The sequence below is a fragment of the Olea europaea genome, chromosome 1 (assembly GCF_002742605.1).
Source record: "Olea europaea var. sylvestris chromosome 1, O_europaea_v1, whole genome shotgun sequence".
Taxonomy (NCBI): domain Eukaryota; kingdom Viridiplantae; phylum Streptophyta; class Magnoliopsida; order Lamiales; family Oleaceae; genus Olea; species Olea europaea.
In genome coordinates, this window is record NC_036237.1 from 200,571 (window position 1) to 226,087 (window position 25,517).

The 25,517-nt window shown below is 34.5% G+C and overlaps 1 protein-coding gene across 1 annotated transcript; it reads right to left on the reverse strand.

The window, feature by feature from the left end:
- Positions 1-11,666: 11,666 nt before the first annotated feature.
- Positions 11,667-23,630, reverse strand: LOC111402672 (ATP-dependent Clp protease ATP-binding subunit ClpA homolog CD4B, chloroplastic). The gene is made up of 10 exons (XM_023031057.1): positions 23,427-23,630; positions 21,402-21,986; positions 18,386-18,501; positions 18,174-18,296; positions 17,904-18,089; positions 16,794-17,009; positions 14,061-14,278; positions 13,597-13,672; positions 13,438-13,527; positions 11,667-13,242 (listed from the first exon to the last, which is right to left on the reverse strand). Exons 2-10 carry the CDS (start codon positions 21,967-21,969, stop codon positions 12,061-12,063), a joined length of 2,775 nt encoding a protein of 924 aa, XP_022886825.1. The 5' UTR covers positions 21,970-21,986; positions 23,427-23,630; the 3' UTR covers positions 11,667-12,060.
- Positions 23,631-25,517: the final 1,887 nt, after the last annotated feature.

A 25,517-nucleotide genomic window follows, 5' to 3' on the forward strand; every position in this document is an offset into this window, starting at 1 on the left:
GGCGCTGCGAACTTGACCTTCCCCTCCCCATTTTTTTTTTCATTTCTTTTCTATTTCTTATAACCTAAACCCACATCCTTCCTCACATACGAGTTTCCCCGACCCTTTTTCCCTCTCATCTCCTCCCTCTCCCCTCTCATCTTCTTCCCCAACCCCTTGAATTTACCCCTTTTCATCTCCTCCTCAACCCTTCCAAGGTACACTCTTCCCCTCTCTTTCCTTATTTAGTTTTGTTTTTGGTTGAATTTATTTTATCACCTCACCCACATCACAATTCTTTCAATTACACATATTCTCGCCCCCCCTCCCACTCCCCTTTGTTGTTTTCCACATCTCATTGTTGATAAGTGTGAATTCATCCATCCCAATTAGTTTCCACAACACCATTCCAGGTATGGCTATTATATTTGCTCCTCTTACATGATAGTTGTTGCTTTTATGTGCCTATTTTTGTTAATTAGGTTAAGAGGAGGGCTTGCCTTGTTGTAGTGTCAAGAACTTTGTGTGTGGTGCGAATAATGTGGCATTAATTACTCCCAAATTATGGGCAAATTTTTGGTGGAAATTGGGTGCCTTCATTGTGTTTGATGAATTGTCTAGGTGAACTTAGTTGGGTACAAGGAGCTGTTTTGGTTATTGTGTTAATTGAATTATGTGGGAATTGCCATATAGATGATCGTGAATTGAAAATTGGGTTTAGAATACATCTATTGCACGTTCGACCATAGTTTCCTCTTATGGCTAGATTTTTAGCCTTGCCTTATTTTCCTTTATTACTGTTTTTGCTCATGGTTTGCTTGTTCTACCCTTTTACAGGTCCAATGCTGCCTAAAAAGAGATCTAAAGCCGCAGCCTCCTCTTCTAGCTCTTTTGACAGGAGCAAATTCATTAGTGCCGAGGCCGCCGAACGTTATAATAGCTTGGTGGTACACAAGACCTGTATCCCTGAATGTGGTTTTGACAATTATATGACAGAGCAAATAGGTCGGCGGAATTGGGAGGTGTTTGCTCAGCAATCACGATCGGCGCTAATTCCCGTTGTTAGGGAGTTCTACGCCAATGCGAAGGAGTATTGAGATTTTCGAGTGTTTGTGTGGGGTAAATGGATATCGTTTGATAGAACCTCCATCAACATGTTTTATCATTTGCAAGATATTGAAAATAACGAGTACTCTAGACTTCGTGACGAGGGTGTTGATCCTGATGAGGTTATTCAAGCCTTGACTACAACTGGCACTACATGGAAACGTTCGGAGATTGATGTAATTAACGTCCCTGCTTCTGGTATGACTTCGGGTTGTAAGGCTTGGCACCACTTCATTTCTGGTAAACTTATTCCCAGTAGCAACTTAAGTGAAGTAACAAAAGAACGAGCGACCCTCAATTATGCCATTCAATGCCGCCTATCCATTGATGTTGGTAAAGTTATTCACAACAACATCTTACACACTTTGAGAGGATCAACTACAGGTGGTCTAGAGCACCCTTCATTGATTTATGAGCTTTGCTTAGTGGGTGGTGTTGTCACATACCCGACTGAGGAGGTTGTACACCCCAAATCGGCTATCACACGAGCGCATACTTGGAAGTTCTTACGCCGCTCTGAATCTACCAGTGCTCCACCCCCTCCTCGGAGCGACCAGCCTCCCCGTTCCAGCCGATCGACACCAGCTAGTGATCCCACTTCTGCCCTTGCCGCTCAGCTTCATGACATGCAATTGCAAATGAATTTGATGCAAAATACATTGTGCGAGTAATTGCATTATGAACATGAGTTCAATGCGGTATTGGCTTCGAATTACCCTGATCGACCATTTCCTCAGCCGCCTCTCCTACCTGATCACGCTGCCAATCCTATTCCGAATGCTCAGGAGGACGATGTCGACGACGACGATTAGTCGTCGTCCTCAGGTAAGTCCCCTCCCCATTTTGTTTCTATTTCACATTGAGGATAATGTTTCCGTTAAGTTTGGGGGAGTGTGAATAATTTTGCTTACGTTGTTGAATTCCTCGAATGCTTATGTGTGATTTACTTGTTTGTGTTTTTATTCTTCCCAAAAAAAAAATTTCGTGTTTTTGCATGCTTGTGTGTGTTAGATAACCTTGCCAGTATTGATATGTGTAATTGAGAACATGCGTTGATTTATGAATTGTGGACGAGTTATGTGTTTGAGTTAGATTTTTGCTTATTCATGTAAAATGAAAATTATTTTTGCACGTGAGTTGATTGTAGCGTTGTGCATGAGGAGGTTGATTCACGCTTATAGGTTGAAATAGAGAACTTAGATGCTAAACCCAAACAACCATTAAACATCACAATACCCTTAAACCAAATTTAGGACGTTTGGATGATTGCACTGTTGTAGAAAAACTTGGAGATAAATGTGAATTTCGTGTGTGTTAATTTTTGTGTGGACTGTCTGAGACTAATGGGATGAAAATTGGGTGAAAACCTTAAGTTAGAGATCGATTTTCGAGGATAGGTGTTTAATAAGGGGCATTGCACTAATCACCGCATAAAAAAATAAAAATAAAAAGATCCCAATGAGGACAACTTTAATAATCTCATTGTGAATCGTCTCTTCATAGCCTTTATGACTCGAGTGATTAAGCCTGTAAGGGTTTAAAACATGGTGTCCTAAAGTCATCTGATTTGGGAGTCATCGGCCTAAAGCTCGTTATAGGGGTCATTTAGAAAGTTTAAGGGAGAGACGTCCGCACAAAGAGTGATTAAAGAATAAATATATATATGAAAAAAATTAAAAAATAAAAAGAGAAAAAAAATAGATATCAAATGTCTTGATTAAGCCCCAAACACTTGTTTCAAAGGATTAGACCTTTGATAAGGGGTAAGTAACTTGGTTGATTTCTAGAGGTTGAAGCAGTCAAAAATAAGGAGAATCCTCATTTGTTGACATGTGGAACTACAATCAGTAAAATCTAACCAAACTTGAGTAGTGTAAGAAATTAGTATTGAAAATTTAACATTAGGTTACACCCTTGGAAAGAGAAAAGAAAATAAGTTTTGGGGGTGTGTGAATCCCACGAGCAAAGTAAGGAAAAATTTAACTTCTAAGGTCGGGAATTAGGTCAACTTATTCTTGTACAGCGTTGCACTTGACTCTCCACACACACACACCCGTTGTGCATTGAATAGGTTAGAATTTAACTTTTGCAATATATCTTTGAAGTGGTTCATGGAATCGAAGTTATGTTTTTAATTCTCAGACATGAAGGCAAGCTATCTAGCGAAATTTATTTTAAGTGATTTTGTTTGTCTTACTTGTGCTTATGTGTCCATTAATTATTTTTTACAAGTTTTAGTGTTTGCTCGAGGACTAGCAAACGGTTAAGTTTGGGGGTATTTGATGAGTTTGTTTCACTCATGATTTTCGCACAATTTTAACTTGATTAAATGCTAGATTTTATGAGTATAGAACGTTTTTGATGTGTTTGTTAGTATTGTTTTGAAGATAAGGAGAAGTGATGTGAAAAGAAGTATTAAAGTGGACGAAGAGGCCAAAAACTCGAAATTTGGGCAGAAAGACGGCTCTTAGGCGCTGCACTCATAGCGCCTAGGCGCTACGAAACGAAAAATATATGAAATTTGGACCCGAGAGGTAGCGCCTAGGCGCTGAAGACACAGCGCTTAGGCGCTGTCTTGTAGCGCCTAGGCGCTGGGATTGGCGATTTAGGGCGCATTTTTTGGGCCGTTTTTAAAGCCATAAAAACCCTACTTCTACATAAAAATGGAGGGGCACCTATAAATACTTCTTCCTCATACTTTTGAGGGGTTCTTGACATATTGGAGAGAAAACAACAAGAAGGGAGATTCAAAGGAGAAATTTAAGAAGATTAACACCAAGAATTGAAGATTGGAAGCATTCATTGGAAGAGGAATGAGATCTTGGTGCAAGAATTCCACTTTTTCTTCTACATCTTTATTTCAAACTCGGTGATGTATTCTAAGACAATTTCCTATTTTTCTTCCATTATTATGAGTAGTTAAATTTGATTTTAGGGCGAACAATGTAATCTTTTGGAATCCTTTATTTCATGCAATTGAGATTCTAGTGCTTTTATATTTTATGTGTTGATTTTAATGTTGTTCTTAATACATTTAATTACTAGATCACTAATTAGATGATTTGTGAACAATGATTGCGTAGAGATGCAGATTATTTGTTTAGACCACATGTTAAAATCCGGTAAATTGATATAACGTGTAGAGATACCTATATTGATTGCTACAATCGTGTGTGAATTCTTAAAACCAATGTTTCGTTTAATTAAATTTAATTTGCATAGAGATATGGAATTAAACTAATTAAATAGGCTCAATGAGAACTCGAGAGGGGTAAGTTGAATACAATAGAAGAATTCGACCGAACACTACCTTAGGTTTTATGAATCTTGATTTATGAAGTAAAAGTTACCAATATGTGAAATTGTTCCGCCCTAACGTCCATTTATTGTTTGAGTTCTCAATCACTTTTCGTTGAATCCAATCGCATTTTTAAGTCTTTAGAATAAAAATCACATTTAATCATTGTTTTTTATTTATATTCGTCAAATAGCAGTTAAATAACGATTAAATTAAGTGCTAGAAAATAGTCCTTGTGGAATCGATAACCGGACTCTTAGGTCCACTATTACTTGTTACGGGTCATACACTTGCGAAACAAAATTTTACAACAAATTCTCATGCTAATTCTTTGACTACCATGAAAGTATTGATTTCTAAAACTATTGTTATTATAATCAATCTCCATGTTCGGTTCATGACAAGGTAATCTAGTGATAAGACAAACTTCTTGCATACCAAACCTAGCAATACGGTCCTCTATTCTTACCCAAATTCATTATTCTTGCCACAATGTACAAGCAGCATTACAAATTCATGTATCAATTTACTACTAAATTGCTCATCTCATCTTCCATAAAAAAATAACAATAATAAAAAATAAATAAAACCGTACATAAATCCATAAAAATTACTGTACATTATTGATCATTGTTGATTTGGAGAAAGTATATATTCCAAAGACATCTGTATAAATAATTTGGAAAAAAAAATGTAAGCAAATTTAAGAAATTCTAAAATAGAGAACTTATAACATTGTCCTTAATTAATCAACGCAGCACCGCTTATCCCAATAACAAAATCAATCACACGAAGACACTGTCGAACAAAATATTGCATCGACATTTAATGTGGGATATGAACATCTTTAATGTAAAGATAGAAAATAATACTATAACAGCAAATTCAGTAAAAAATTGTCTATTTCTCAAATGAGTACAATCATATCATTTATGAGTTTTAAAATTAAATTTATAGGAAGACAAAGAATGGTAACTTTTTTTAGATTAAAAAACAAACAAGTGTCGCTTTTTCGACCTTTAGGTATTTGATCCTCACTTTTAGGTCCATCCAATTTGATCCTCCAACTTTCAAACATGTTCAATTGTCCCTTCATATTTTATTTTCTTCGACTTCGGTCCTACATATTGCATGAATGTGCAAGGATTTACACAAAGTTATAATTTCATCCGCTCTTAGTCCCCAAACTCTTCCAAAGCTTTCAATTAAGTTGTTGAACTTCCCAGCAATAATGCACTTCCATCATTTTGTCCAATTTAAGTCTTTTTTCTTCCTTTATGCTTAATTAACCTCCAAGTCAGAATTTTCACTTATAAAAGTAATATGCAGTTTACACTTATCATAGGCATTATTCATAAATCAATGCATCTTGTACATGATTAAAATTTATTTCTAACTTTGCAAACTCGAGCATTTAGTGCCAACTTATTACTAATTTTCAAATACGATTTACTAACTCCTAAGATGCTATAATTTGAAATATTACATTTTACATAGAGCATTTAGTGCCAACAGTCAAGATTTTCATTCAAAAAAGCCCTCTGTGCACGGAAGAGTACATCCCTCCACGCACGGAGGAATTAGCCTCCATGCACGAATTGTGAACAGAGGGATATCCCTCTGTGCATGGAGGGCATATGGCCCCCATGCACAGAGGCTTCTAGTCTGGGGTTGCTCTGTGCATGGAGGCCTTATGGTCCCCGTGCACGGAGGCTGAGATCACTTTTTGGCCTCCTTGCAAGTGGCCTTCACCTAAATAGTGAATTAAATTTTGCAAGTAAGCATTTACCTTTGGGTGGTATTTCTTCCACTGGAGTTGCAATTTGAAATCCAGGTTTTGAGATCTAGGTTTTTAGATAGAGAAAGAGATAAGGATAGGAATGAAATAAAATATATGTATGGTAGTAAAAGGCTTTCTAGATAAATAATTTGTACTTTATTTTACTTCTTTTATTATTTATTATACATGTATATATTTACATATTATTTAAATCAAATGAATTAATTTGTAGCATAATTTTTTTCCAAGAAAAAATTTAAAAAATGTAAAAAAAATTTCGATGTAATTTATACTGGATATTAAAGTTATTCCTCTGCTATATTAAAACTTTACTTCCCAATATCTATTCGATCACTTTAGTGATTAAAGGATGGATGCAGTAACATTTCACAGCTTACGAACTTTGATGAATTTAATAAGTGTTTTACTAACTCAATTATTCAATGGACACCATTTACATACTATTTCAAATAGTCCTCATATCTTATGCCTATTCCAAACTTATACGTTTATTAGTTTTATATAACAAAGTAATAAGAACTAAGGAAATACTCATCAATTCTATTGCAGCCATTCTTGTACGATGAATAAAATTTAAAGTAATCTCTATTTCTTATGCCAGTGATTAGATAGTAAGGTATGACTATTTAGACAATAAGGAATGACTACTGATAAGATTTTACTACGTAAAAATTTTTATTAGTTTTAAACATTAAAAAAAAATCAGTTTGTATTGAGTCTTTATGCCATCTACATGTTCTTTTTTTTATAATTGATGAAACTGACACATGAACACATTAATACTTTCACTTCATCCTTCCAACATCACGTCCCCAAAATTAAAATATTTATTAAACCACTACGTCTCAGTTTGAAATTCTATAAATAGGCTAACACAATGCTTCAACTTCACATCTACGAAAACAAAGAGATTATCATTACCATTTACAGCTTCCATACTGTAACAGATTCTAACTTATATTCACACAATCTTCTTCTTCTTCATCCATATTAACTACTATCTTACATTTATACCTATATTTATCTACGGATAAAAAAATGGCTACACCTCATAAATTCATATCACAAATTTCAGCTTCGGAGACTAATTGGTCAGCAAAAGTTATCGTCACAGGAAAATAATCCCCAAAGACTGGTTGAAATTCCAATAGCCATTACCAAAATCTTGTTCTCATGGATTTAGAGGTATATATACTTTCGTTCCAATAATTTTCTGCCTATCACTATACCTATGTGTTTCGTAAATATTTTCATATTTTTCTAATGTTCATCAGGGAAACAAAGTGACAGCAACAATGTATGATGACAATATCACTGCACTAAACGATGAGTTCCAACTTGGAAAAACATACGTTGTCTCAAATGCAATAGTTAAAGATTTCAAAAGTGAATTTCGGAGTTCTCTCAGTCAAAAAATTTGGAATATAACAGGCAAAATGAAGGTTGAGGAATTAAATGAGGATAACTTGAACCTCCTATTCTCAAAATATGAACTCACTCCATTTGATCAACTGGAGAGGCATATGGACAAGAATACAGACATAAGTATGATTTCTAACATATTAAAATTATACTAATCATTTCATATAATGTTTCATAGTTTAGTTTTTACGTTCAAATTTATTACATGCAAAAATACATAGAAAAAAACTTTACGTGACCTTTTCGTAAGTGTGATGGATGTGGTAATAGCTGTAAGACAGAAATGACTTATTCAAACTAACTTTAGTACACAAGCTTATCTACAAGATGTTATCTTGATAGACAAACAGTTCAAAACCGTAATGCTAACATTATGGGACAGCTTTGTCGAATGGGAATGCACTACAATAATTGAAAACCTTGTAAATAGACCTGTCATATGGGCTACAAATCTCAAGGTTTCTTCTTTCAACGGTAAATTCGTTTTACAAATACTTCATTTACAATGCTATTATGATTTTTTTAAGGAAAAAATTCTTATAAATCATTCCTAATTTTTTTCTGCAGGCATCACACTTTCAACCAAAGTAAATAGCAGTTTTTTCATTAACGTTCAACTACTGGCTGTTGCAGAGTACAAAGAATGGTACTATAACATACCCAACACACATATTGCTTTTACAGCTTTTGTACCAAAAAAAAAATAAAAAACAGAAAAAGAGGATTATTTTAGAACTAAATTTGTCACTATTTCTTGTAGGGTTGAAGCTAACAAAGAAACACTTGACAAGATGACAAAAAATAAACCTTTATTGCTATCAGCTCACCAAAACTCTCTCCTCCAACTAAGAATGAATGGACACCAATTGAGGATTTACTAGGAGTCTACCTAACGGTAATTTTATACTCAGAAAAACACTCTCTCTATATTTCATAACGCACAATATAGTAACATCGCGCATTTTCCTTCGTACTATCTCCCTATCTAATTATAGAGGACATATCTTTTAACAGAAAAATTCTACTGGGTGAAAGCAAAATGGAAAATGGCATCAAGAAACCAAAAATTTCGGTATATGTCTTGCAGCAACTGCAAGAAGATGTCCAACGTAAACTTTGAAGAAATTCATAAATGTCGCTTCTGTAAATATGAACACGCAAAAGCCATACCTAGGTAACTTCTTCCATTACACGTAAGTTCAAATTTTACTAATAATTACTTCATGAACAAGGTACATAAATTATAGCTGGAAAAAAATATGTTTTTAAGGTAAATGCTTTCATCCAACTTGAAGACAAATCTGGTTCATTAGATGCAACCATCATAGAAGATGCAGCAGAGGTGTTATTGGAATGTGATGACAAATCTATAATGGACCATCTTAAGAAGGTAAAACATCACGTCTGACATCCTTCAATTAAAATACGTTCTTTCTTCACAACAAATATGCCGCTCTATTGAAAAATATATTTCGTCTTCATAGGAGCGAAATACAGAACTCAATGATGTCATGAAATTGGAAAGTGATACGGAGATATTGTTTTACCTGAAAATGACAGAAAAGCGCTACGACCCACCTGAGTACTTTTCGAAATCATATTTGTATTCAACTCCTCCACATCGACTGAAATGAATTCTTCAACTATCCCAAATGATCTGAACATGCAACTGAAATGAAAGAAAGTTCAAACAATAAACATGAAAAGGCAAGAATAAAGTTGATGGCCAACCCGATGAAAATTCCATAGCCGCTGAAGAAATCACTCCACCACATGCAAAAAGGTCTCTCTTCCAATCATCAAATGTACCTACTAAAGCAAAATCAAAACCCAAAAAAAGACTCACATGGACTATAAAACTGATGATCAAACCACTGTGATCACTTCCAAAGAAAAACATGAGTGAACAACATCTACATTACTTTTATGATAATAGGCAGCAGTGTTTTATTTTATAGTTTTTGAAAAAAGTAACATGATCAGCCTATTTTTATCTCTACGTTAACGGCCCTAATTGTATACCTCCGGATAAAGACTACGGTTATAATACTACCGAATGGCAATACATTTCTGCTTTTGACTTCAATAAATTGTTGTACATATTTTAGTTTCTTTATTATCTTTCCGTTCTAAATAATATAGTTTTTAAATTAATTAGAAATAATAAAAATTTATGATGCAAAAAACAAGAGAAAAAAATATATAAAGATTATGATAGAGTTTAAATTTTAATTTAAATAATTACAATTAAACGTAAAATTTAGTAACTCAAAATTTAACAAATTACTTTCTTAACCAATATATTAATATTATTTAATTAAACAGAAAAATTAAACAAATTAAATTTACAAATATTAAACAAAGAATATATAAATTTTTTTTTTTATTGAACTGAAATTTAAAGAAATAAATTTTTATCGTAAAGAAAAAACAACTAAAAAGAAAAAGGAATTTATAATGTGAGCAAAACAAACTTATAAAAATATTATGTAATTAAATAAATTAAAGTTATAAAAAAATCAGACAAAAAATATATTCATATTATTTCATTAAAACTAAAAAAGATAAATTTTATCGTAAAGAGAACAAAATTAAAATGAATTTTAAATGCAAAAATAAAAATTATAATATTAACATAATACATTTAAATTAAAATTAGCATTAAAAAGAATACTCTCCATGGACGAAAATGAATCTCCCCGTCCTCAGAGAGTCTCGTTTCTAAAAAGAAGAAAACTCTCCTTTTTAGGACAGTTTCTAAATAGGAGAGTTTTCTCCTCTTGAAAGGAGAGTTTCTTTCCGTGACAGGAGAACTCTCCTTTCAAAAGGAGAGTTGAATTTATTATTGGTTTATCTGAATATTTGAAAAAGGTGTTTCGAAAATTCACGCAGTATTGAAAGAATCTAAATTTTAATGAAGTCTATTAAAAATTAAAATCTGAATTAAGATTTCCTAAATTCCAATAAAATATAAATCTAAGGCTTTTTTTGACAATTTATAATTTTTTGACATCAATCTAAGGCTTATTTTGACAATTAAGATTTCCTAAGGCTTATTTTGACAATTTATAATTTTTTATAAAAAAAAAAAAATTTCTATTTAAATTTTTTAAATTCTTTTTTGTAATTACCATATGGAATCTTTCCATTTTAAAATTAACATCACAGATAACTTACCTCAAATGATTATTTTTATAACCAATTGATTTGCTTCTCCTTCAAACAGTAAATTCTTATCTCATGTCCAAAATAATCTTGCCCGTGCATTGCACAGGCTATAGACTAGTTTATATAAAAATTAACAAATAATCTTAAACACATATTTTATGAGGTTCACAACTTTTTAATCATACAAACTTTTATCAAAATTTTCAAAAAATAAACTAATTTTAATCTCAACCAAACAGAAGGTAATATAAAACCTCAAATCTTAATATGATGTGGTATAAAGTTCAACTAGCTCAATCAAGCATTTAGATTTTAAAATTGATGTTCTCTAATTAGTTACTATCTTGTAAGGACGTGTTACGGATAAAATTTGAAATTTCACATTGATAAAATATCGATATATACAATTGAATATCGAGGACTTGATCATCGAAGATTCTTTGAAGTCATGAAATTCAACCCTTCAATAATTCGAGCAATGTACGTAATCATACTATCTGATTTTATTTTTTTTCTTTATTCAACAGTCAAATCATATGGTTTGAAGTCGAACTTCTTTACACGTGTTCTGAATTTCTGGGTCGTGGCTATGTATGAGGTAGGAAAATTCACAATTGAAAATGAAGAAATTAATACAGGATACATCAATGTTCTCTAAATTATACATGGTCAATAAATAGTGACAAATTTTAATAATGTCAATTCTACATGTCTCATTTCTAAATATGTCACACTTCTTGGATGGCAAGAACTAGTATTTTTCCTTATATCAGATAAAGAGTTTTAGTCAGAATAATTATGTCCAAGTACAGATTATAGTTAACACTTAACTATGTTGATTATGGTATTTAACTACATTATAGTTACCATGAAAACACCATTTTCCATTGATGTTGCAAATCATTGAAGCCAAATTTGTAATACATTTCATATTGTTTCGAGCTTGGCAATAAAAGAAAGCAAGGTTTATGATTACTGATACAAGTGAAATTAACTCAGAGCCATATGAATGTACAAAGTACCTTTACCATAATCGACACATCCTTTATCGTTAAATTTCTCAAATCAGTAACTAAATTTCTAGGGACCTGAGACATGCATAGATTTAAGTAGTCATTCGAGCCTTGGGGGCTTGGTCTACAGATTTGTCTTGGAGGTTGAACATAAATTTATCGACTGGATTCAGAGTCGACTGCCAATTAGTCACTTCATAATTTCTTGGCCAATTCAAATGAAAAGCAGCAGTACAAACAAAGAACATGCTAAAGCCAAGTGAGACCTCAATCTAGACAGTGACAGGCTCAGGAGATGGCTCGGGAGGAGCACCACTGCTGCCATTGAGAACAATCACGTTTCCATCAGAGTCAACATCAACAATAACCGAATCACCTTCTTTGATTTCACGTGCAAGCATCTTCTCTGCCATGCTGTCCTCCAAAAGTCTCATAATAGCTCGTCTAAGCGGTCTTGCTCCATAGCTTGGGTTGTATCCTTCCTCAACGACCCTGTCTCTAAATCTCTCGGTCACCTGAAGTTCAATATCTTTGCTTTTGAGTCTCTCGAATACCTCCTTCAACATTATATCAGCAATCTCCTTCACCTCCAGCTTGGTGAGCTGCCGGAATACAATCATCTCATCCAATCTATTTAAAAATTCTGGTCTGAAATATTGTTTCAGCTCCTCTGTCACCAGGCTCTTGATACGGTTGTAACTGCTATCCTTCTCATCATAGTCTAGATCAAAACCAATACGACGACCTCCCTTCTCAATTACACTACTTCCAACATTTGATGTCATGATTAAAAGGGTGTTCTTGAAGTCTACTGTTCTACCTTTGCTGTCGGTTAACCTTCCATCTTCAAGAATTTGAAGCATCATATTGAACACGTCTGGATGAGCTTTTTCAATTTCATCAAAAAGTATGACAGTATAAGGACGGCGTCGAACAGCCTCAGTTAGCTGTCCACCTTCAGTGTAACCAACGTAACCAGGAGGTGAGCCAATAAGTTTCGAAACAGTGTGTCTCTCCATGAACTCACTCATATCAAGTCGGATCATGGCTTCTTCAGAACCAAAGTAGTAGGCTGCTAATGCTTTAGCCAGTTCCGACTTTCCAACACCCGTTGGCCCGGAAAAGATAAAGCTTGCAATAGGCCGGTTGGGGTTTTTAAGACCAACACGGGCACGACGAATGGCACGACTGATGGCTTTTACAGCTTCATCCTGGCCAATGACCCTTGTGTGGAGTGTCTCCTCCATCTTGAGAAGGCGATCAGATTCATCGGTAGACACTTTCTCAACAGGTATTCCCGTCCAAGAAGAAACAATGTGCTGAATGTCAACTTCTGTCACAACAGGACCTCCATCCCCTGCCTCACTCTCAGCTTTGGTCATTTCTTTGTTTTTGTCTATAAGAGCAGATATCTGTGCCTTGAGATCCATTTCCCTGTCTCGTAACTCCCCAGCCTGCACATTGATTAAAGTATCATAAGCTTTCATCTGATAAAACTGGTTCTAGGAAATCCTGCTGAGCATTACACTCAGACCTAAACAGCTAAGAATTATCATCATAATTGAAGCGTGAAAGAAAACTTCAGTATCTTCTATCTTACTTTTATTGGACGACAAAAGGGGTATATATATTACAAGGTTATGCTAAACCTTTTCAAAATCTTGACTTCTGACCGCTTCATTCTTCTCCTTAGTGATCTGCCTGAGTTCTTTTTCTACCTCCCTAGCTTCCCCGGGAAGCTGCAAAAGATACAAGCATCACTATAGATTGGTTAGGATAAGGAAAATAGCACCCAAAAAATTCCATACCTGAGCATGACGAAGTCGAACCCGGGAACCAGCTTCGTCAACCAAGTCAATGGCTTTATCTGGCAGAAAGCGGTCACTGAAATGTACAAAGAGAATATTCAGAGATAAGCTGACGATTTACCGGCAATGCCTGACTATGGTGTACATATGTGACTATTGCTAGGATCAGCAGACAAGCTAACATGAAGATATGAGCATACATCCTGAAGATGCTAAATGGAAAATTTCATCATTAGTCATGGTATACCCCTTGAGACAACTAATGAATGTCGCATTTTTTTTCTTTTCCAAATATTCATAATCCACCTGTGACAGGGTATGAAACAACATGCGCATATACTTTAAGATTACATGCAGCATGATAGCATCAAAGTTTCTGAAAGATTGGGTGGTTAGAAGCACCATTTTTCGGATGTTTCGAATACAGATGGCAATATATACATTTTTCCTCCAAAAAGTACTACCTGATATACTGGTATGACAGCTGTGCTGCAGAAACTAAAGCTTCATCAGTGTAACGAAGCTTGTGATGGATTTCATATCTTTCGCGTAGCCCTTTTAAAATCTGTATGGTTTCATCCACAGTAGGTTCTGGGACCTTAACAGGCTGGAACCGTCTTTCTAGTGCTGGATCCTTCTCAATGTGCTTTCTGTATTCGTCCAGTGTAGTAGCCCCAATACACTGATTGATGCAGATATCAGCGTGATAAAAAAACAAAAACAAATGTTGAGACTAATAATTGATAGGAGTAGACATGAAGCACTCCCATTGAACTTGATAGTAAAGGAAGTACACCAAAATTTGAGTCACTAAAAGTCATTCAGTAGCGCCAGCCACTAAGTCCAGGCTGAATGCACTAGAGCAACCCTTTGCAGAAAGTAAAGATATAAAGAAAGATATTTCTAGAACCCTACCAAGGAAACTGCCAATTATGGATATTTTTATCCAAATATGTAAAAGGTAATTTGCATGGCGATCTCCAAATTTTGACAGCCTTTGCACTTTCGTATCCATCGTTTTTTTCTTGGCATTTAACTCCTCAACATTCTTTTTTTAGATGCATTTGTCTTTTTTTCACAGTTTGCACCCAAAAGAGGCTTTAAATTTTGACTAAAGACAAATTTGAAATCAAGTTTCCATAAACAAGATATGAATACTAAAAAATGTAAAATTTTAATCTCCACTACCCACCCACCTACCACCCCCCACCCCTCATTCTGTCTCAGTACACCTCAATGCAACATTGTGTGTATCATTTGCAAACTGCTTTATGCCAGAGTTTCCAGTTTATTCTATTCTAATTGATTCTTGTTTCTGTTCAAAAAGGGAACAAATGAATAGTCAACTACACATAATTATGACTCCCAAAATGAATTGACAGGAGCAGATGCAGAGAAAGTGACAGAGAATGATGAAGAGTTACAGGGATGGAATCAGGGACAACGCAACTGGGCTGAGTGGACGTGGGGAGGGTGCAGCTGCATTTCAAGGAGGAAAAGGCGTCAATTGGAGGTGGGGGAGGGTTACAGAAGAAGGCCAACAGGTGAAGAGCAGGGGGAGCTGCTGGGGTGCACAATGCAGAATAAATTTAAGAAAAGAAGAAAATAAGTCATCGTTTGATTTTAAGCAAGTTTTTGTTCAGCTTTAGGGGGTGTTTGATAGTCATTTTTAAGTAAAAATGCATTTTAGAATAGTAAGTTGCTGTGAAATGTGTGGTTGAAAAATAAGGAAAAGTTTTTTATTTACGTGTAATATTATTTTAATAAAGAATGTGTGGTTGAAAAATAAGGAAAAATTTTTTATTTACGTGTAATATAATTTTAATAAAGAATGTGTGGTTGAAAAATAAGGAAAAATTTTTTATTTACGTGTAATATAATTTTAATAAAGAATGTGTGGTTGAAAAATAAGGAAAAATTTTTTATTTACGTGTAATATAATTTTAATAAAGAATGTGTGGTTGAAAAATAAGGAAAAATTTTTTATTTACGTGTAATATAATTTTAATAAAGAATGTGTGGTTGAAAAATAAGGAAAAATTTTTTATTTACGTGTAATATAATTTTAATAAAGAATGTGTGGTTGAAAAATAAGGAAAAGTTTTTTATTTACGTGTAATATTATTTTAATAAAGAATGTGTGGTTGAAAAGAAGAGAGAGAAAAATGCATTTTGAAAAAAAATAGCTACCAAACGGGGCCTTAATTATGTTTAAAAAAGGTGTAAAGTCGAGAAACGCTGTTTGTTATCCCAGATTAAATTTAATATGCATTTAGTCGAGTCTAGGAATTCCAAGTGCCATTTCAATAATCTAGAAATCATTCAGTTCAAAAGAGTCCCAGTAACTGTGAAGAGGAAAAGAAATTTGTTCCAAGAAAATTATCAGATTTTATTACATCTATTCCTTCTGACTTCAAGGTTTTTTCTGGACATTTCCTTGAGGATGTACAATAATAGGAGTATCAAGTCTTGTGAAGCAACTGCAGGGAAGGGATGGGCTTATTGCAGGTGGACGAGAAGTGAGCAAGGCCGGAAGCTGAGGTGGCTTTTTTGCATTTTTGAACTTGAGGGCAAACTTGTCTTTTCAACAATTTTAACAGGTCTTTTGGACGGAAACCATGAAGAAGGACAAAATTGCTACTAACAAAGAAGGCTAGAGAGTTAAATGCGAAGAAAAAGAGGTTGAGAATAGAAGTAAAAAACATGGTGGCTAAACGTTCGGGACAATATGTGCAATTTACCTAGAGCTCAAACATCACTAACATAATTCAGTAACAAGTGTACACACAACTTGAGCATCTGTTCTAATATAAGTCATCCATGGAATGTTAGGGAAGACAGAATTTTCAAGGAAGGATAAAGTACTGTGCAACTACTATTTAGACCCTTCAAGATCAAAGTAAAAATAATGGATGAATCAGATCGTAAAATCATAATCGAACTCAACACTAATGGTTCTTTTTCCAAACCAAAACAAATTTATAACGTTGGGTGAGAGGGGCAATGAAATGTGGAACACAAAGGAAGATGAGATTTCCAAAAAATAATTAAACTAAAGAAATTGTTGTTTCATTTTCAAAATGTCCACAGGGCAGAGTAATTCACATTTTTAAGAATGTGATGAATGATGAACATCATCAAATGCATCTGTACGCTACATATGGAAGATTTGATGGTTCAATTTGTGATCTCCTAACCTGTAATTCACCCCGAGCGAGAGCAGGTTTCAAGATGTTTGCAGCATCAATCGCCCCCTCTGCTGCTCCTGCTCCAATCAATGTGTGCACTTCATCGATAAAAAGTATAATTTCATCACTCTGTTTAATTTCCTCCATCAGTTTCTTCAGCCTTTCCTCAAATTCACCACGATACTTTGTCCCAGCAACAAGAAGACCCATATCAAGGGTTATAACCTGAAAGGATGCAAAAAGGAACTTTTACTATTGGGACATAGATACTGCAGGTTTCAGTATTTAATAAAAACGCATTCAATTAGTACCTAGCCATATTCCACTAAACATAAAATTATAGTTACAAAATATAAAAACTGAAAGAATGAAAAGGGAAGGGAGGGTGGATATCAATATCACGGTACCAAATTGGCTAGCATACTCTACATTTTGTTCTGAATCCATATAACACTAAGAATTTATAAAATTCATACAAATCCTCGTACAACCAAAAACACCAGAGAAAAGACAAATTAGCAATAATGCATGTGTAGGGAGTTGTTTTGATACTTCTTTTTGGAATTCTTTTTCATAATTCTTAGTGGATCTCCAAGATCCACTACAAAATGGGAAAAGAAGAACTGAACTCTTCAAATTCATCTGGGAACTTAACTCTTCAAATTCATCTGGGCATTACCAAATTGGGAAGGGCGGCCCTTTAAAAAAGCCATCCAACTCATACTCATACTCACAGGACTTTAGGTTGTATTTGGCAAACTAGATTAGATGGTATGAAAAATTTAGTATAAGATTAGAAAAGAGTGTAGTAGGCAGATGGTATTATATTGGATTAAGGTGGATAATATTCTTCGATTTCATTCAGAAGAATAACATTTACATTATGTTAGCCGGCCTAAACCCAACTCCACCATCCACATTATGTTATATGGTTAGCTGTTACTTTTTTAACTAAAAAATAGAATATCTTATCCACCATAATACCATCCACCCAGTACTATCTATTCTAATTTTATATTAAATTCCTTGTACAACCTTATCCAAAGTCCTAAACACAATCTTAGGGTACCACCTAACCAACCTGCCTATTTCAATTCAAGCCTTCATGTAGTATCTTACCTTTTTCCCCTCAATTGTCTCGGGAACATCCCCACTGGCAATTCTCTGAGCAAGGCCCTCCGCAATAGCTGTCTTCCCAACACCCGGTTCTCCAATAAGGCAAGGGTTATTTTTTGTACGCCGCCCCAGAATCTGAGTGACACGTTCAATTTGCTGCTGCCTCCCAACGACAGGGTCCAGTTTACCCTAAAAAAAACCAAGATATCAAGCACCTGTTCGCCCTCTATGAAAAGTTAATATATGCAGACATCGAGAAATATAGAAAATTACCTCCTCAGCTAGCTTAGTTAAATTAGTGCCATACTCCTCCAGTGTAGGCATCTTGTTGCCTGAGCTTCCACCTCCAACACCAGCACCAACAGCTTCTGCACTCTCTCCCACCATTCTAATAACCTAATCACCCAAAGGAATCGATATGCAGTTAGTTTTAACGGAATCACAAAATTAGTAGACATGAAGCAAAGAGAAGTAGCAATTCTTGCCTGTGTACGAATATTACTTGGGTCAGCACCTAAATTCTCGAGAACACGAGCTGCCACACCTTCGCCCTCACGAAGCAATCCCAGCAGCAAGTGCTCCGATCCAATGTAATTATGTCCTACATCAAAAGGAAATAAATTTAAAATCAAATTACAGATCAAAAGAATTATCCTCAAAACCACACAATGATCTTCTTTCCTGAGGCTAACAGTAAAGCTAATTTATAAATAGAATCTTTATTTATATGCTACCCCAAATAGAGTGAAATAAGATTGGAACAACAAAATTTTGTATTAGAAGTTGAAGAAGTAAGAGTATAACATGCGTAACAGACTAACAGGAATCGTTGCCTCAGGGCAACAACACTCTCAAGAAACTAGCACACACTAAATGAAACAATAAGAAGGTTACTGATAGACCCTCACATTCAATGCAAGTTGTTATTCATTTGCTATTCTAGAATATTCCTTAGTTGGTTAGCAAAAGGGTAAAAATGTGATAGAAAGTTGGTAGAGTCTTTATAAATATAATAAGGGGGGAGCTGTGATATTCATCCAGGAAAATAGCGGGAAAATTGGGAGAGTCCAGGCCTCTCGAATGCCTTGGAAATTGTCATTTTACTTCTGTTGAATATCAATATAACATTCAGTTTTTCATTTATTTGCTTCAACAGTCAGGTTTCTATCAATTGGTATCAGAGCACTCGATTCTAGGGAGGATGGAAACAAATTACAGCAAGAAATCTGAGGAGATATGGATAGGAGACCAAGAACTTGATTCTGGATTGGATCCGCTTGGCCGTCTCAAAATATCAATATTCTACGGAGAGGATACAAAATGGTGGGTGTCGGAGGCAGAGAAGATTTTCTCTAGAAATCAATTGTCAGAGGTGGAAAAAATAGAGGCCGCCTTAGCTTGTTTTGACTGGAAAACCTGGAATTGGTATGAGCAGGAAGATCGATCACGGCAGGTGCGTACATGGAGAGAATTGAAAGGGTTGATGATCGACAGATTTGGTTTATCTCAAGAGGACATAGACTGGAATCCACCTCAACAAGAAGACACCATAAAAAAGAAGGGAAAACCGTTAGGAGTTGTAAAGTCTCCGTCGGAGAGTCATGAACCAGGATCGCTACTAAAAAAAACATCGAAGAAGATGAAGATGCCGACAATTCCAGATACGGTGTTCCATGGTGATAATTCAGCTAGCGGGATTATTGGAGAGGAGAGGACGGTCAAGGAGAAACAATTAGAAGTTCCAGTTAATAATTTGGAATCGATGATCGCTGAAATGATGAAAAAGATGGATCTGATGTTGAAGAAAGGGGGAGAAATTCATAGCAAATCAGCCACCTCGCTTGAACACACTTCCAATTCTGAAATCCCAAACAAATCTGATGACACCGGAGATGATGCTCGCTGTGATGGATCATGGAAGAGGCAGGGGCACATTGTGGCAGAAGAAATGTCTTCAGAATTCACAATGAATTCGAGGGTAATACCAGCAGTGGAAAAGGAGACTAAAGAGGGGATCGCAGGACCGGCAGCTACCAAGTCTGAAGCTACTGTCACTTCTAAAATTTCACCCGAGTGTGAGGATACCGAGACAAGCGCAGGCGATGTCAGTGAGAAAATCAGAGCTTCTTGGCCGGCACGCACTGAAGTGGTGAGGGAAGGCATCCTGATTAATGAACTAAACTCAATTAATTTGACCAAAAACACTGTGGATCCAGAAATTTCTGTCAAAACCAACGAAGCAAGGGAGGTACAGTCGGAAGGTATCGCTGGGAGGAAACTATCGCCGGAGAAAGTTGGAGACTAACTGGAATCTTACTATCACCATCGCCGGAAGGGAAGAATTCGGGACACTGCGTGGAGGGGATTTGGATGAACGATATGGAGAGTATGATGAAGAAATAGGAAGGAACTGGGCTGAAAACTGACTTATATAAAAAACCTATGGGCTATGATTTGAAGTTGGGCCAAAGAGTTGAAGATCAAAATGAATCCTTGAGGCAGGCCAAATGGCCAGATAAGAATGAATTATGGAGAATGGCCCAAAGGAAGCATGCCCATTTAAACTTTAGCCCATCTACATCTAAAATTAATATAGATAACCCAAACCCACAACTCCTTTATTTCCCAGTCCACACACGTAACCCGCCTGTCAATCAAAATTCAACTTCATTTTCAAGCCCAAAATCAGATTCCATTACTCCAAAATTCGTTAAATTGCAGCGACTACAAGCAAACTGCCAACTTACTGTTTCGCAGCTTCAAAGGAGAATGAAAAATGGTTTATGCCTTTACTGTGACAAGGAAAATCCAGTAAGCCATAATTGTGAAAATAAAAGGTTACAATTGTTGGTGGTAACTGATAATTTGGAGGAAGTATGCTTCGTAGTGGTGGGAAACGAGGATGGAAAAAAAAAATGAATCTTCCAAGGATGATAAAGTTCGAAGATGTGGCCAGCTATCAATTCTTCACAACTCATCGGTCTCAAAAATTGGACATTTTGCAGGTAGAGGCCACTGGATATGGAGTTATTTTGGATAATATACTTGTGATAGCTGCCCGGCTAAGTTGGTCCATCAATTTCGAAGGGCTGAAACATCCCTTCTTTTCAATGACCATCGCGGGATCTCTTGCGAAGGAAGTTATGTGGTTGATCGTTGAACGGCTCTGACACAATAACCTTCACCTTGAGGACAAGGTGAATTTCGGAGGGGCGACTAGTGATAGACCCTCACATTCAATGCAAGTTCTTATTCATTTGCTATTCTAGAATATTCCTTAGTTGGTTAGCAAAAGGGTAAAAATGTGATAGAATGCTGGTAGAGTCTTTATAAATATAATAAGGGGGGAGCTGTGATATTCATCCAGGAAAATAGCAGGAAAATTGGGAGAGTCCAGGCCTCTCGAATGCCTTGGAAATTGTCATTTTATTTCTGTTGAATATCAATATAACATTCAGTTTTTCATTTATTTGCCTCAACAGTCAGGTTTCTATCAGTTACCTAGCTGGCGAGCTTCCTCTAGCGAGAGTTCTAAAACACGCTTTGCACGAGGAGTAAAAGGTATCTCCACAGCAACAAATCCACTTCCCCTTCCAATTATTTTCTCCACCTCCACACGGGCATCTTTCAAATTAATTCCCATGGATTTGAGAACCTTAGCAGCAATGCCAGTGCCCTCACCAATAAGCCCCAACAGAATCTGCTCAGTTCCAACAAAATTATGACCAAGCCGTCTTGCCTCCTCTTGGGCAAGCATAATAACTTTTATTGCCTTCTCTGTAAAGCGCTCAAACATCGCTCGTGGTGCAATTCTGCATTTTCTTTGTCGTGCGACAGAGGTGACACCAGCTACCTTCGATTGGAGTGTCTGGCCAGTTTGCCTCAGCATCATATCTAAGGCATTAGATCCTCGCAATCCTGAGAAATTTCTGATCCTTAGAGGCATTGTTTGTGAACTACACAGCATTGTAACCATTCTTTTTGTGCTCCCAGATCCCTTGAACTGTCTATTCCTTTCAACAGCAACTATATTAAGGTTATTAGTCGACTGCAGTAAAGTGCTTGCCATGATTGCGTTAAGGGGATCTGCATATATGAAATGACAATTAGGCAACTAAGATTGAAATCCAAAGACCATTATCAAGTTGTGAGCACTAAATAATTCTACTTGAAGCTCCAAAATATGTGATGGCAAAATATAATAGCAAGCACAATCCATTAAAATTTCATCTTGTGTGAGGAGCTTGAACAGAAGCACGTCAATGTTACATGGAGTACACTATAACAAGAAAATGAATCCCGTCTTCAACGAATATGCACTGTTCACTCTATAACCTAGAAACATCCTAAAATTATAGTGTTGTTTTCTAGAAGAAACAAAAATGGTCAATTAGTGGGTGTTTGGACATGAAAGGATCCATGCACAACCACAACTACCTAATTACCCAGAGTTCCAGTTTTGGAGGCAAAGAACACATTGAAACGCTCCAGGAGAATACAAGAAAGTCACTTCAACACATGTAAAGTTAATGCAACTGAAGGCTAAAATAAAGCAGAAAGGCCTCTAAAATTTTATACAGAGACCTGAATATACATAAAACAAAAATTTCTTAAAAACATAATCTAACAAATCATTTTAAATCATGGGAGCTGGCTCAAGGGATTGCACACGTGGCACCAAGCTAATGCAATTACGAACTATTCAACTTGTGATTTGATAATCTCAAAGACTCAAAACAAGGGATAAACTTCTTCAATTAAAGCATACAATCAGAAATCAAAAACCGAGTGAAAACATAACTGTTCGTGGAACAAGTAAATTTGAACCTCCAAAAAGGGTAGGATAAAGATGGGATTCTAGAACTACAATACTACACAACAAGACAATTGTTTATTATAATTTTTTTTCTTGAAGTAGCCAAATTCATGCACAGCCGAGTTGCATAGAATTGAACTATATGAACTCCAGTTAGTCAAATTCGATTGTACAATATACGCAAAGCAGATTAATAAGTCCACTATGAATTTAACAGGCAAATAAATCTATGACATTTACCACCCAAAAAAGCAAGAAAAGAATATACTTGGGGTAAAAATACAGAAAAACAAGTCATATGAAAGCAGAGCTAATCTAATAACAAATCATATTAGCTGGAGTGTTGATAAATGCATATAAAAAACACGTATTAGCTCTTTTAATTAGTATTAACTCCCATAATATAATATCAACCATACAGAAATAACTAGTAAGCTAACATTTCATTTCATCACTACTATTAATAACATATTTTAAATTAGCAAATTAATTCAAAAAGAAAAATTAAGTCAACATTACAAACTTTAATCGGTAAAGATAAAGATTAAATTTTTAAAACAAAACCCACCCAGATATGAGAGGAAAACAGAAAAAAACCGTCAATTAGCCTCAAATGAACCCGGAAATCAAAGATATCAACAGAAACTAATTAATTTCAATACACAAAATATAAATTAGGTCAACATTAAAAAATATATTTAATATTTTACCTGAATGAAATTGATTCACAGAAAGTAGAATGAGACAATTATTGAGGTCTCTGAATATGGAAAAGAGAGAAGTAAAATGGACGGGCAGATTTCAGGGGGTAGAGAGTGAGGTCGAAGATAGTACAGAGATAGATAAGGATGAAAATGGACTCGTTTGCTGCTTTTCCTTTTGCTAAATCCGTCGTCTTTATTGTACAAATTATTCTCCTTTTATAAAACGTTATTGTTTTAAGTGAAACTCATACTCTTTTTAAATAAAATTTAAATTGGAACTCTAATTGCAATTATTTGTTCTTTTTTTTTTAAATTTATTCAATAGAAAAAGATAAATTTATCATTTTACATATCTTTAATGAGAGAAATGGACGGTAAAAATGCTTTGCGCAAAGAATGATCAATCTAATAATCCAAATGTTAAAATTGAAACAATAAAAATAATTTGCACAATAAAGATTAACTATAGAGACGTTTTGAGTTAATTAGTAGTAAGCACGTGTGTTGCACGTCATATATATCGATGAATTATATACGTAGTATTTTGAATTATTAATACCATTCTTTTTAAATAATAGAGGTAATTGACATTGTTAAAGGGAAAATTACAATTGTGTGTATATATATATAATGTTGAATAAACTAAAATATAATGATATGATTATAATAATACTTCCTTGTACACAATGTTTTTTTTTCTAGTGATCGAATGTCCCAATTAATATATTAATGCAACATTTAATAAATTTGTTACTTCATTAATACATTCATGCAACCATTTAATTTTGTAACCTCAATTAAATAATAACCTAATTGATGGATTATAATGTAAATCATGAAATTAAAATAAAGGCTTTGTTGATAAAAAAATAAAAATTACTTTGTCAATAAAAAATAAAACTCGATGGATGAATTATAATGTAAATCATAAAGATTAATAAGGGTTTTATTGATGGAAAATAAAAATTGTAAGATCAAAATACTCAATTGAATGATAAGGCACTAAATTTTCGTTGATTTATTTTTTTATTTTTAATAATTGAATTTCAATTTCACTCCTTATATTAATTTCAACCCAAATGCCAAATATCAATTAAATATTTCACCACTTATATTAATTTTAAATCAAATAATAAATATTAATTAAATTGGTAATAAGGGTATCGTTGATGAAAATTAAAAATTCTAAAAGAAAAAAAAACCAATTGAATAATAACTTAATGAATGAATTATAATGTAAAGCATAAAGATTAAAAATTGCTCTGTTGATGAAATATAAAAATTCATTGCATGAATTATAATGTAAATCATGTAAATTAATAAGGATTTTGTTAATGAAAAATAAATTTGATTCGTTGGTGCAAAATAAAAATTGTAAAAACAAAATGATCAATTGAATAGTAAGTCGCTGATTTTGTTTTTTGTTTTGATATAATTTAGTTTCACTCATTATATTAATTACAATCCAAAATGATAAATATTAATTAAATATTTCACTACTTATATTATATTAATTCTAAACCAAATGATAAATATTAAGGCCCCGTTTGGTACCCTTTTTTTTTCAAAATGCATTTTTCTCTTTCTTTTTTCAACCACACATTCTTTATTAAAATAATATTACACGTAAATCATGAATTTTTCCTTATTTGTCAACCACACATTTCCAATCAATTTACTATTCAAAAATGCATTTTTACATAACAATATCTCTCAAACACCCTCTAATTAAATTGGTATTCTAAATATGAGAGTATAATGGGCATATAGTTAAATATGTAGGGATAAATTTAATATTTAAAAGTTTCTCCACCATCCCCACCTTTAATATATCGTAGATTACTCTCCTCAAGGTAAATTATAACTGAGCTACAAAACTTCATAAAATAGCACTTAGGTCCTCATTTAATTTTTTTTCTAGCACGAAAATTCTCAGAACTCTAAATTTCGATACACATCATTCCTAGTGCATCAAAATCGTCAATTTTTTACTAAGATTTTGCAATCTGTACACTTAGATGTCAACCCCATTGTACAAATAACATTTTTGTTTTTACTATTAGAGCCTCAAGTCTTGCACGTGGGTCATATTTTGCA